At 39.8% G+C, this 12,941-nt stretch overlaps 1 protein-coding gene across 2 annotated transcripts in view; it reads left to right on the top strand.

Annotated features, from left to right (window-relative positions):
* cnot6l (CCR4-NOT transcription complex, subunit 6-like) overlaps positions 1–12,941 on the top strand; it is a 20,360-nt gene extending 7,419 nt beyond the window's left edge. The window contains exons 6-11 of one of the 2 annotated variants that reach the window (XM_042422047.1): positions 2,551–2,708; positions 4,019–4,173; positions 4,298–4,449; positions 6,497–6,724; positions 8,661–8,863; positions 12,555–12,941. In XM_042422047.1, coding sequence (XP_042277981.1) covers positions 2,551–2,708; positions 4,019–4,173; positions 4,298–4,449; positions 6,497–6,724; positions 8,661–8,863; positions 12,555–12,776 — 1,118 coding nt within the window. In that variant the 3' untranslated portion in view covers positions 12,777–12,941. The remainder of the gene's footprint in view (positions 1–2,550; positions 2,709–4,018; positions 4,174–4,297; positions 4,450–6,496; positions 6,725–8,660; positions 8,864–12,554) is intronic. The other variant, XM_042422046.1, reaches the window with a different exon arrangement.

The raw sequence follows: 12,941 nt of genomic DNA, 5'->3' as shown, positions 1-12,941 counted from the left end.
AGCAGAGCGTCTTCACTGCGGGCAAGCCTTCCGTCGTTTAAAGTCAGTTGCACTCCTACTACAGTAACTACAGCAGCCTAGCCAAAGCTGATCAAGTCCCTTAAGGCTACCGTAATTACTGCAGTAGCAGGGCAACTAAATTGCCCAATTTTGTTAACTTGCTCAGCTTTCGTTGATTTGGTCATTTTCCTTGATAATTGTGCTTCTGCTATGGTAAAGTAGGCTACGTAGATAAATGGTTTCTTTATTCATCTGTTTTAATTGTGTTTATTGTTGATTTAGGAACAGGAGTCTGCACAGGGTGTTTTATTTTGAAAATTGACCGGATGCTCAATGCTGTTTCTGTGTCTGACTTCCTGCCCAGCTCGATCTGCTCTGTGCTGCTTGACGCGGCGTCCGTAAAAAATAGACGAGGCGCCTATCTTTAGCGCAGCGGAGCGGAGAGCCGCTTCTGAAACACGCTGCGTCGCGCCCTGTGGACTCAGATACATTGACTAGAGCGGCCGCAATCAGCTCCAGCAGCCACGTCGGAGCCGGAACGCGGCACACATGTGCCCCGGTGGAATTTAGGGGTTAGAATGAGCCATTTATATCTACATAAGGAGCGGTCTTCTTCCACGGAGCCCGCCATGTTGCACCGCCATTTTTCTACAGTAGCCCAGAACGGACAAACCAAACACCGGCTCTAGAGAGGGTGTTTTGCATTTTTTGCGAGTTTTGCAGCCATCGTAGGTTCTCCTGCACACTTAAAGGAAGGAAAAGAAAGGAAGGGGGTGGGGGGAGGGGAGGGTTATTCAGTCGGTTGCAATCTGCAACCTCACCACTAGATGTCACTAAATCCTCCACACTGCTCCTTTAAATCACATACATACGATATATTATCCTCACTAACTGACAAACTATTCATTTTCCTTTTTTTGTCCAATTTAAATTGTGATAGTTGTTGGAGTTTCTGATGGAACATTTAAATATAAAAACACAAGTTCTCATGAGATGAAAGGGTAAGAAAGGAAAACATTTTTTTATTTTTATATTTTTCCTTCTGAAATACGGGATACTTTTTAACTCCTCAGGCCCCTAAAAACACTTCAATGAAAGAATGTTGGAAGGAAAAATAATTATTTGGTTGAACTGCTGACAACTAATAGACTCCAACTTGTCGGGTTGTTTAATTTTCAGGGTCGTAAGCATAACAGGTTTTGGGAACCGCTTCCTTAAAGTCCCCGTTTACTCAACAACATGTTTTTCTTTTTATGTATTTTTAAGGATTTTTAGGTAATTGAACTTTTTGTGGAAAAAAAGACACAAACTGCAGAATATTTTTATATGTCTTATATGGCTTCCCTCAGTAGTGCTCAATCTTTTTATTCTCATTCTTTTGATTTCCTTGGATGTAAATCACAAACCCGACTGGCTCGGTGAACACGAGCGTGCTGTGTTTAGCTCACTGACATCACCTTACTGGATTTTTTGGTTTGGAAGTATTTTACTGTCACTTGCCAAGATGTAAAGCTGCCCGGAGCATCGCAGCTGTGATGTCGGGCGTCAGTTTGGTCTGAAAACAAAAACGTGGAAAGAAAAAAAAAAAAAAAACTGTCAAAACATAAAAGGCTGCAGGCTTATTGGAGCAGTGATCCGAGGGAGGGGGGCGGTGGGGGTGTGAAGTTTCATTTAGTTGTTGTAGGCAGTTGCCAAGTACGATGAAACTCAGGCCACAAACTCATTCTTTATTTATGAAACACATTCACAAGTTGACCAAAAAAAAACTGTTTAGAGGTCCAAAAAGATAACAAAGAGCCTCGGCGTAAGTTTCAGTCGCAGGTTTGAACAGACTGGAGCCTAAAAAACAAGAAGAAGAAGCTGCTGACATGATAAAGGAAAAAGGCACAGCGCTCTGACTCAAGGTCAATAAAATCTGTGGATTATTATTTTATCAATAAATAATGTTTAGTCTATGAATGACAGTCTGAAAATAGTGAAAAATACTCACTATAATTGCCTCCAGCTCAGGAACTTGTATTCAGACCAAAAATCCAAATATATTCAGTTTACTGTTGTATATGACAAAGAAAAGCAGCAAATCTTCCCATTTTAGAAGCTGGAACTAGACTGGTTTGAGCATTTTTGCTTGAAAACTGACTAAGAAGATCAATATATTGAAATAAATTCTGTTGTTGCAGCTTTAAAACTAAGTCTTCTGTCCTTTTGAGATGAAATCAGTTCATGAAGTTTGAAGGTTTGTGGATCAAGATTCATGTCCAGTTTCATCTAAAGTACAAAAAGTGCATTAAATGTTTCAGTCAAATATCTTTCTAAAAGCAGCAGCATTTGCATAATAATAAATGTTTGCTTTGCTCTCTTTGGCTGCTTTACTCAGTAAATTAACACTTTTAGATTTGCTTTTCTAAAGCAAACACTAGAAGAATAAAATAAAACCAACACAGATCTGGAGGATAATTTTACCGACACTCTCCTCCATCTATCTATCTGTCGATGGGTCGGGGCTGTTTGGTCATCGTCTTTTCTCCTTTTTTCCTTCCTCTCTTGCAGCCACGTTCACAGTCATGTGCTACAACGTGCTGTGTGACAAATACGCCACGCGACAGCTGTATGGCTACTGCCCATCCTGGGCTCTCAACTGGGAATACCGGAAGAAAGGCATCATGGAGGAGATCACCAGCTGTGACGCTGACATCATCAGCCTGCAGGTAGAAGGCATTTCACTTTCCCTCGTTACATTTTCCACTTTAACAAAGCAGACAGTAATCAGAGCATGAAAGAGGAAGATTTTTCTTTGTAGGCTGCTCTAATAAAGTTCTGTCTCAAAAGATTTCCAACACCATCAAATGCGTCTATTATAATTTCTTTATTACATTCCGGCTTTACCCGAAAAAAAAACAGCCAAAATCAGCATCTGGACAAAATAAGTTTCTGACACTTTACTGATGAAGAGACATTTCAATTCTTTATTATTATATTTTATTTGCAGGTCTTAACTGTAAGTAAACTTCTAAACCTCATATCTGTTGTTTGTCACGTCTTTGCTGCAAGTTTTTTTGAGATTATTTCCTCATTTCACATCAATCTTCTGACAGTCAGGACTTAATGGACTTTTTTTTTTTCTCGGGATTCTTGAAAAACTTTTATTTTGAAAATTTTTGAAGAAAAGTTCACAACCTTGTCTCTCGTCATGTTTTATTTTGAAGTAACACTTAGCTAGACAAAGTGCTATTAGGTAAACCTGCATCAATTAATCAATTAGTTGATTGTCTGAAAATTAAATTGGCAATTATGTAGATTTGTTTGATTTTTGCAGCTTCTTAAATGTTAGAATTTGAAGCTTTTAAGTGTCTTTTTATCACTATTTTCTGACATTTTATAGCCGAAATGATTAATCGATTTACCAATAATGAAAATAAGTGTTAATTGCAACCCTCCTGTTGGGCCACACAGGATCAATACTCGTTAGTAACTTCTTAGACTAGAAGAGAGACTGTCTGACTTCATCAGTATCTGATAGAAAAGGGAAACCTGCTTTTGACCGGCTATAATTTCACATGATTGTATCAGTTCGCTGCTCACTTTCTGTGACCTTTAACAAGATGGACGTCTCTTCCCGCCGTCCGCTCGTCATGTAACGACCAATCAGAGCGTGTCCGTCGTAGCAGAGCGCTGTTCGGTCTCTTCAGCGCTGTAATTATCAGACTGTTCTCTGCATCGGCTGCTATCAACTGCTCACATGGATCTGGCGACTGTTCCTCCCGGCCGACACAACCGAGTTATTGTCTACAGAAGAAGATGAAGAGTTAGACAATACCGACTAACTGTCCTCAGTTTAGCTTCCCTCCCTCAGGACAGGAAACTAAGTTTATTTTAGCTTGAAAGCATAAAAATTCTAGCGGAGAAATAGCTGAATTGTTTTTAGTTATTTATTAGTTTGTCTAAAAGTACACTCACAATTCATTGAGTGTTTTTAGCTGATGTTTCTTGCCGTGTGTGTGTGTGTTTGTGTGTGCAGGAGGTCGAGACGGAGCAGTACTACACCATGTTTCTGGAAACACTAAAGGAACGCGGCTACGACGGCTACTTCTGTCCAAAGTCTCGTGCCAAACTGGTGTCAGAACAGGAGAGGAAACACGTGGACGGTTGCGCTGTGTTCTTTAAGACCGAGAAGTGAGTTTATACTTTACAGAACGTACTGTACGGAATATTTATACATATTTGTTGTTTGGATTTATGAGTTGAGTGTTTGTGGTGAAGGCAGGTGTTTATGTTTGGATTTCTTGTGTTTCCGCAGGTTTACGTTGGTCCAGAAACACACTGTGGAGTTCAACCAGGTGGCCATGGCCAACTCTGAGGGGTCAGAGGTCATGCTGAACAGAGTGATGACCAAAGACAACATCGGAGTGGCCGTTCTGCTCGAGGTCAACAAGGACATGTTCTCCGGCGGTAAGAACGGTTTGATTCAGTGAAATATCTTCAGAATATCACACATCGAATACCTGTGGAGACTCAACCGTGTATTCCAGCATCCCAGAAAGCATCCAGGGTCGTTAATAACAATGTGGGACGGCAACATTTAGCTATTAATCTGTTGGTTATTGTTTTCAGTTAATTATTTAGTTTGTAAAATGTCAGAAATATCAAGTTCCCAGAGTCTAAGGTGACGTCTTCATTGATTTTACAAACATATAGAACAGAATAAAAGTAGCAAATCTTCACATTTTAGAAGCTCGGACCAAAGAATACTTGCCATTTTGTTCTTGGAAAAATGAATTAAATATGAACATTTAGCGAATAATCTGTCGGTTATTGTTTTCAGTTAATCATTTAGCTTATAAAATGTCAGAAATATCAAGTTCCCAGGGCCGAAGGTGCTGTCTTCATTGATTTTGTTCAATAGCTCCATAGACATTCAAATTCAAAACATATAAAACAGAGAAAACCAGCAATTTTTCACATTTTAACCAAAGAATATTTGCCATTTGTTCTTGGAAAAATGAATTAAATTGATTATTAAAAAATAGTTGTAAAGTAGTTGTTTCAGCTCTGCTACCCACTAAATAACTTCACGGTTTTATTGATCTAGATCTGAATCGATCTCCAAACATCTGTTTCTCCAGTTGAACAAATTCTAAAACCACACATGGTCGTATTATTAATGTATAATAACATACTTGGACCGATGTTTACACAGTAGGAAAACTGTGCAGCCAAAAATAGAGAAAAAGTTTGTCTACAGTAAAGACTTTTTGCCACAAGGTGTCACTAGTTGACTTGATGTGTTTTTCTTGCTGTAATCATTCCTCCTGTTCATACTGACCGTTAGAAGATCCCTTCATAATGCACTTACAATGTAAGTGATGGAGGACAAAATCCACAGTCCTCAATCTGTACAAAAAATGTATTTAAAAGTTTATCTGAAGCTAATATGAAGCTTCAGCGTCCAAATGAGTCAAATCAAGTAGATATCTTTCAACTTTACAGTGTTTTTAGTGCCAAAGTTCCTCTTTTTGTTACTATACTTCCACCTGCAGCTCAACAGGGAAACACTGTCCGAGGAAACACAAAGAGGGAATTTGATGCTATAAAGACTGTAAATGTGTCAGATATCCACTTGATATGACTAACTCAGACTGCTGAAGCTGAATATAAGCTTCACATCAACTTTTAAATGACTGTGTGGACACACTGTGGATTTTGGCCTCCATCACTTCCATTGAAAGCACATTTGAAGGATCTTTTTATATCCAGTATGAACAGGAGGAATGATTACAGCGAGGAAAACCTCTTTCACTGCTCATATGGACACCTGACTGTTGCATGTCATACCCACTACTCACTATCCAATAAAATGCCAAAAGAATAATCTAAAAAAAAAGAAGAAATGTGAACCTATCCTTTAAATAATATATCACAAAAGAGTGGTTTGTCATTTATAAATAAAGCTGCAGAATATTTCTTTCGGTAAGTTTCAGGACATCCCTTTTTGCAGGATGATGTACAAAAATAGTTTAATTTCCCACCAAGATCAGTTTGATACCGTAAATCCGTTCTGTTGTGGTTTGATCACATGATCACTGTTTATAAGTTAATTCATTCAGTTTTGCAGCACGAGACATGCAGTAACTTTAACCACGTAAATCCCATTCTTCCCTTTTAATTATTAAATTTCACTGTCTCAGCACTTCTGGGTTTCTAAAGTTGCATCAGAGCTACGGAACCAAAACAAGACCATGTTTAGGTTTTATTTGGGATGTTTGGGGGATTTTACAAACTGTTTTTCAGGTTTTGACATTTTTATTATTTTCTTAACTCGCCTACAAACAGTTTGTTTCTTTTCTTAAATATTTGACGTCTTTTATAAATGTGCAGTTATATATATTGCTACTGATTTTTATTCAGTTCTGCTCCATTTTTTCTCTTTTTCATTGGCTGCATATTTGTTGCATTCAAAATGAAATCCAGTTTCTTCTTCTTCTTCTTGTGTTTTCAGGCATGAAGCCGCCGCTGGAGAGGCAGCTGGTCCTGGTGGCCAACGCCCACATGCACTGGGACCCCGAGTACTCGGACGTCAAGTTGATCCAAACCATGATGTTCCTGTCGGAGCTGAAGAGCATCGCCGAGAGGGCCTCGGGCTCCATGGCGACCGGCTCGCCGACCTCCGACCCATCCTCCATCCCCATCGTCCTGTGTGCTGACCTCAACTCGCTGCCCGACTCCGGTGAGACCGTCTCACTTTACATCTCACTGTCTAATATCTTCATGCTGGTTGTGGTTGTAAATAAGACAAGAAACACTTTTTCTTCACAGAATCCGCAGTACAAGTTCAACAATAACTTAAATAGTGAGTTTTCATTTTATAGTCTTAAAGCCCCTGGAAAGGCAAATCCATGATTTGCCATTAATCATGTAATTTGGGATCTAATGTGCATATAGTAAACACCTAAAAAGTATGAGAATATAGCCTTTGACATAGTCTATGTAATTCTTTAGAAAGTTTCTCTCCCTTCTCTTGTTACTGGGTTGCAGTTAGGCAGGGCTAAACTAGGGAATTTATTACGTAATAAATACCTGCCCAATCATATTTAAGAGAAAGACGATTGACGTGGCTATCCGGCCAAGCTGACTTCACAACACTTACTCTCATCTCCCCTCATGAGAAAACAATGCACTGCACTTTTCTTTGCTTTTAGCTAGAATGAGAATTCAAATTAGCCTGATTTGGTTTGAAAGTTACTGTGTTAAGCTAACTAGCAGACTTGGCTACACCATCCAAATCTGTATTAATCACGGAGTGGATAAGTAGCTCAAAAGTGTAGCATAGCAATGCTAATGCTAATCGTTTCATGTAAGTGAATGGAAGATGCTAAAACGTTTAGCACTATACTCCGTGGGGTATAGTTAAATAAAACATAGTTTCAGGTGGTCTAACCTAGTTTGTTTGTTAGTGGATTACTCAAGCTTTCAACCAAGTAGGGTCCATTTGATAGATTTGGTAGTTAATAGCAAAACGTTTAAGCTAATGCTAACCGTTTCATGTATGTGAATGGAAGATGCTAAAACGATTAGCATCATACTCCTGGAGGTATAGTTAAATAAAAACACAGTTTCAGGTGGTCTAACCTAGTTTGTTAGTTAGTGGATTATTCAAGCTTTCAACCATGTAGGGTCCATTTGATAGATTTGGTATTTTATTCCATATCAGTAAAACGTTTTAGTGAATGAATAGAAAATAAAGTGGTACTGGAGCTGCAAGTGAGCTGTCAATCAAACATTATCTGGAAACGCCCACACAGTCCTGAGAAATTTTCTAATAGTTATGAATGTTTATTTTCATTCAGATTTTTGTGGATGCTTAACGAGACACTCAACTTTGATATCATATATGCATTTTTATGATTTCAAGCCACGTTTCCAGAGGCCATAAGTCTAACAACTTATTTGTCACATTAAGTGTAATGAAGGAGTTGCGATGACGTCATGCCAGCGTAGCACCGAGCTGCCACAGTGTGAGGGCCAGAGCTGCAACCAGTACTCGATTAACTAGAAAATGAATCGTCATCTATTTTGATAATACATTAATTGTTTTCAGTCCTCTGTGACAGTAAACTGAAGATCTTTGGGTTGTGGACAAGACATTTGAGGAAGTCTTGAGCTTTGAGAAACAGTGTTTTTCACCATTTTCTAGTATTTTGTAGACCAAATGACTCATCAATTAACTGAGAAAGTAATCTACAGATTAATTGATAATAAAAATAATTGTTAGTTTCAATTGTGGTTGTGGGTTGACTCACTTGAACACATAATGAAATGACACAGATATGTGGTTTCTGTTTATACAGACGCCATTAAATCAATTTTAATGAGTTTGTGTTGTCAAATACAGTTTAATGTATTTATTAAAAGCTAATGAAGAATAACATGAAGTGCAGGGTGAAGCTGCATGAAGTCACTATGGCTTAAATAATGTGATGTAATGTTTTATGTTGGTATTTTGACTTAAATGTTTCTTAAATTTGTATCAATTTGTTTTCTCGCTCATCGTTGGTTGCAATTTTCCTTTTTACCAACAGATGGCGGCACTGTTTGACACCTCGACCTCCATTTGTTTATGAATGTTTATTAATGTGATCCACGTTACTTCTTGTGTCATCCAGGTGTGGTAGAATACCTGAGCAACGGAGGAGTGGCCGAGAACCACAAGGACTTCAAGGAGCTGCGCTACAATGAATGTCTGACCAACTTCAGCTGCAACGGCAAGAACGGCAACTCAGACGGAAGCATCACACACAGTTTCCAGCTGAAGAGCGCCTACGACAGCAATCTGATGCCTTACACCAACTACACATATGACTTCAAGGTAGAAACAGCCTCCACGCGTTGCACCGTACAGCTGCGACGATTCATCGATCAGATTCCAACTGTTAAATTAATCGCCAGCTGTTTTGATAATCGATTAATCGTCCAAATTCCCTGATTCCAGCCTCTTCCAGCTTCCAGCTGCAAGTTTTTAATGACCAAATTTATGTCAAAGTTACATTACAGTAGCGTGGTAATGCACTGCATCACCGTCAGTGATGTAACTTTTCTGCAACAATTCCTTCAATTAACCGTTTAGTCAACTGACACAAAATTAATTAGCAACTATTCTGATAATTGATTATTTTGAGGCTTTTTTTTTTTAAGAAAAATGTCCGAATTCTCAGATTCCAGCTTCTCAAATGTGAATATTTTCTGGTTTCTTTAGTCTGTGACAGTAAACTGAACATCTTTGGGTTGTGGACTGTTGGTCGGGACAAAAGTGAGAAACAGTGATCGACAAATGCTGAATCGAGACAATAAACGACAGATTAATTGATAATAAAAATAAGCATTAGTTGCAGCTCCTGTTAAGTGCGCAAAAATAAAATTGGAAATCAATGGAACAATTCAAATTTGTTTTTGCAGAATGATTAGCGATAATGAAAATAATGTGATTATCAGTAATTTGTGTAGAACATGTGAAACCACTGGTGCGATTCTTCAGCCTGATTTACAGGCAGGAAGTTAAATTTGGAGGCTCAGTGTAACGTTAGACTGTGTCAGATGTCCTGATTATTAGATAAGTGGGGTTTGTTTTTTTTTTGCTAATATCTGATATGCTGATATTTCCAACTCATTGTGGCTGATTGCTGATACCGATATATGCACATATTTTTTTCCAGCTGGCATGCAAGCAGAGATGCATAGATTGCACTAAATATGATCAAGAAAGACAGTTTATGAAGGAAGCATTAAAACTTTGATGAACCTGCCAAGTGGGCTGCAGCAGTAGAGTTTTTAATGTTCAGGATTAAATCTCTGGTCCGCACTCCGGAGCAGAAGGTGGCGATGATGCGCCTAATACGCTTGGTTGCCGACCTCCGTTGTAAACCAACCCCCCCCCCCCCCTCTCCCCCCAAACAGAGTGGTACATCCTGTCAGCCAACGTGTTTCCTATCTGTGCAGCCGAACATCGCAGCTCTAACAGTCCGTGGAGGGAAGCACAGTCAGGCGGCGGCGGAGGAGGAGACGGCAACAAAATCGGCCTCTCATAATCGGCAGAGATGTTCGTTTCAAGGCCGATGCAGATATTTGATTTTAGAGCTTTTATCGGCCGATACTGATAGCGTGCGTCCCTAATAAATACACTGCAACTTATTTGCTTTGGTGCCAAGAATCAGTTAAGTTGCCATAAACTTCAATAAAGACAGAGTGGGTGTTCAGGATCTTAATCTCTGCATTTGACAGTTAGAGGCTGTTCGAGGACTCGCAGTGTAAGGGTGGGTGGTAGAAACTCGTGTTGAGATGGCGTGATAGTTTTATTTTCCATTTGATTAATTAATACACTAGTATGTGAAATATTTGCTGTCATTATGAGAGTGTCTTGCTTTGCGTTATCCAACTGGAAATGGAAAAAAAAAAAACTTGCAGCGTCTCCAACGCAGCAGCACAACTTTCTTTTTTACACTTTTTAGATGCGTTGGTGGCAAAAGCGTGGTCGATTGTGTTTAGATTTGCACTTCTCACACAGTTATTGTGGTTTCTGCTCTGGTTTGTAATGAGTCATGCAGCCAAGTTGCCACATAAGCCGTTGCTCCGTCTTTACCCAAACCTGTAACATGCAGACGCACTTACAGAAACATTGACCACATTTCTACTGTTGTTTCTTGGCTCCTTTGTGGAACTTCAGGAACCCACAAAGAGTTTCTGTTTCGTAAAGAAGTTCGGTTTTTCTCTGTATGTCGGTATTTCACAATGTTTTAGTACATGTGTACTTCTTGGTACAAACAAATTAATTCCTTGGAGAACTGAATGAAATGAATCAAGCTAATTGGTGTCATCCAACCTGATTTGAGCTGCAAATCTTGGTCAGAGAGGGTTTTTTTTTTGCTCGTTTTGGTCTGGAAAGACCAGCTTTTTACTGGTGACGTTACCAGCGATCGTAGACCAACATTGGATCGCTGGCAAGTGAACAAGACTCTTACGACTGACGAGTGTGTCCCTTTATGCAAACATCAACATGTATCTCTTTTTATATCTGCTGAAAAACACACCGCAGGCTGAGCTGTCATTGATATTTGCCTCCAGTTTTCTGCTTTCACATGATCTGTTTCTGAGTACACGTTAAGTTGCAGAACATTGCTTCATCTTAAGTTTACAACTCCCAAGTTCAAATTGTTTTGTGATTTGATTCGGCTGATGTTTTCCACACCAAAAAAAACTGATAGATACAGATAAACATTTTAATTGAACAAGGTTCTTCTTCAGGTCTCCCTACTTACTAGAGATATAACAATAGTGATATCGGATATCGGTCAGATACTGACTCAAATAGCTGGATCAGGTATTGGTGACAATGGGCTGATCTGGTATCAGATACCATTATTTTAATATATAACAATTCAGTAAATTATATCTATGTATTTATTTGTTACGTTAGGAAAACCGTGTTTAAGTCAAGCCTCACACATAAAACAATGATCCCAGTCTCTTCCACACAGTTAGTTATACAGCCTGTTAATTAAACATTACTATCGGATCAGTACTCGGTATCAGCCGATACCCAAAGGTCAGGTATCGGTATTAGTATCGGCAGTGTTTCCCCTATAATTTTTCTCAGGCCTGGTGTTACGCAACAAAAAACCCCCAAAGAGACGAGGCGTGTTGGATGGTATATTTGCGTGGTCGGCTTCGGTCAGCAATTTGTATTTGTGTTCAAGGTTTTTTTTTGCTCGGTATATTTAAGACTTAAAACAAAAGTGATGTCAAGGAGAGGATGACATAATAAGCTGCATTTAGCCTATTGCATAAAAGTAAGCTGCCCCACTCCCCTTCTTCCACTTCTGTATTTTTGCTCGGCTCCAGAGTTTTGGAGTAAAACGATGATGTGTTTGTTTGTCCGTCACCCGCGTTACAGCTTCTTCTCTTCTCATGTTAGCTAACCTGCATTCATCCCATACGCTCACTCTCTCGCTCTGCGGTGAGTGAGTGAGTGGCACTCGCATCACATCAAGAGTTTCCCAGGCAACAACACAAAGGCTGACTCAGGTTTCAGAACAGCGCTGCACAAAAGCTCCCAAACACAAACGATTATTAGTGGGGAAACACTGGGTATCGGGACTTGTTCTGGTTTGTCAGCCTTAAACATTTTGCAGAGTCTTCATTATTTATCCTGTGGTGGTTTTTTAGGTAAAACAACAAGTTTCTGTGCCTTCTGAAGTCTCTTGTTTTGGAATTAATGTTCATCAGTCATATCAAATGATACAAAGAGTTTCCCTACAGGCATCAAATCATCAGTTCAGCGTTTTATTTGAAGGATTTAAATAATGATGTAAAGACAGTTCCCCTAACGAGGCATCAATACCGAAATTATACTTTGGTACTTAACATTAACACGTGTTCCTATAAATTTGTTTGAAAAGGGACATATCAGTTCAGATTCAGTAAAGTATTACACTCAAAAAGTATTTAAGTTTGACACGCGGCCTTGAACGTTACATTGTGATGACATGATGTCTTCCTGTCTGCAGGGCGTGATCGACTACATCTTCTTCTCCAAAACCCACATGAGTGTCCTGGGCCTGCTGGGACCGCTGGACAGCCAGTGGCTCATCGACAACAACATCACCGGCTGCCCCCACCCCCACATCCCCTCGGACCACTTCTCCCTGCTGGCCCAGCTGGAGCTGCACCCCCCTCTGCCCCACCCGCTCAACCCCCTCAACGGGCTGCACCTGCCGGTCCACAGGTAGTGCAGCCCGATAGAGCCCCGCCCACCCTTTTTACCGCCCTCCTCTTCGCCTTTTTAAACACTCTCCTCCCTCCTCCCCCTCCCCCCTCCTCCTCCTCCTCCTCCTCCTCCTTCTCCAGCTTTATACAGGACCCTGTACAGTTTACCGATCATGTTAAAACTCAGA

The sequence above is a fragment of the Thunnus maccoyii genome, chromosome 9 (genome assembly GCF_910596095.1).
Source record: "Thunnus maccoyii chromosome 9, fThuMac1.1, whole genome shotgun sequence".
NCBI classification, from domain to species: domain Eukaryota; kingdom Metazoa; phylum Chordata; class Actinopteri; order Scombriformes; family Scombridae; genus Thunnus; species Thunnus maccoyii.
This window is presented reverse-complemented; position numbering and strand designations above follow the sequence as displayed.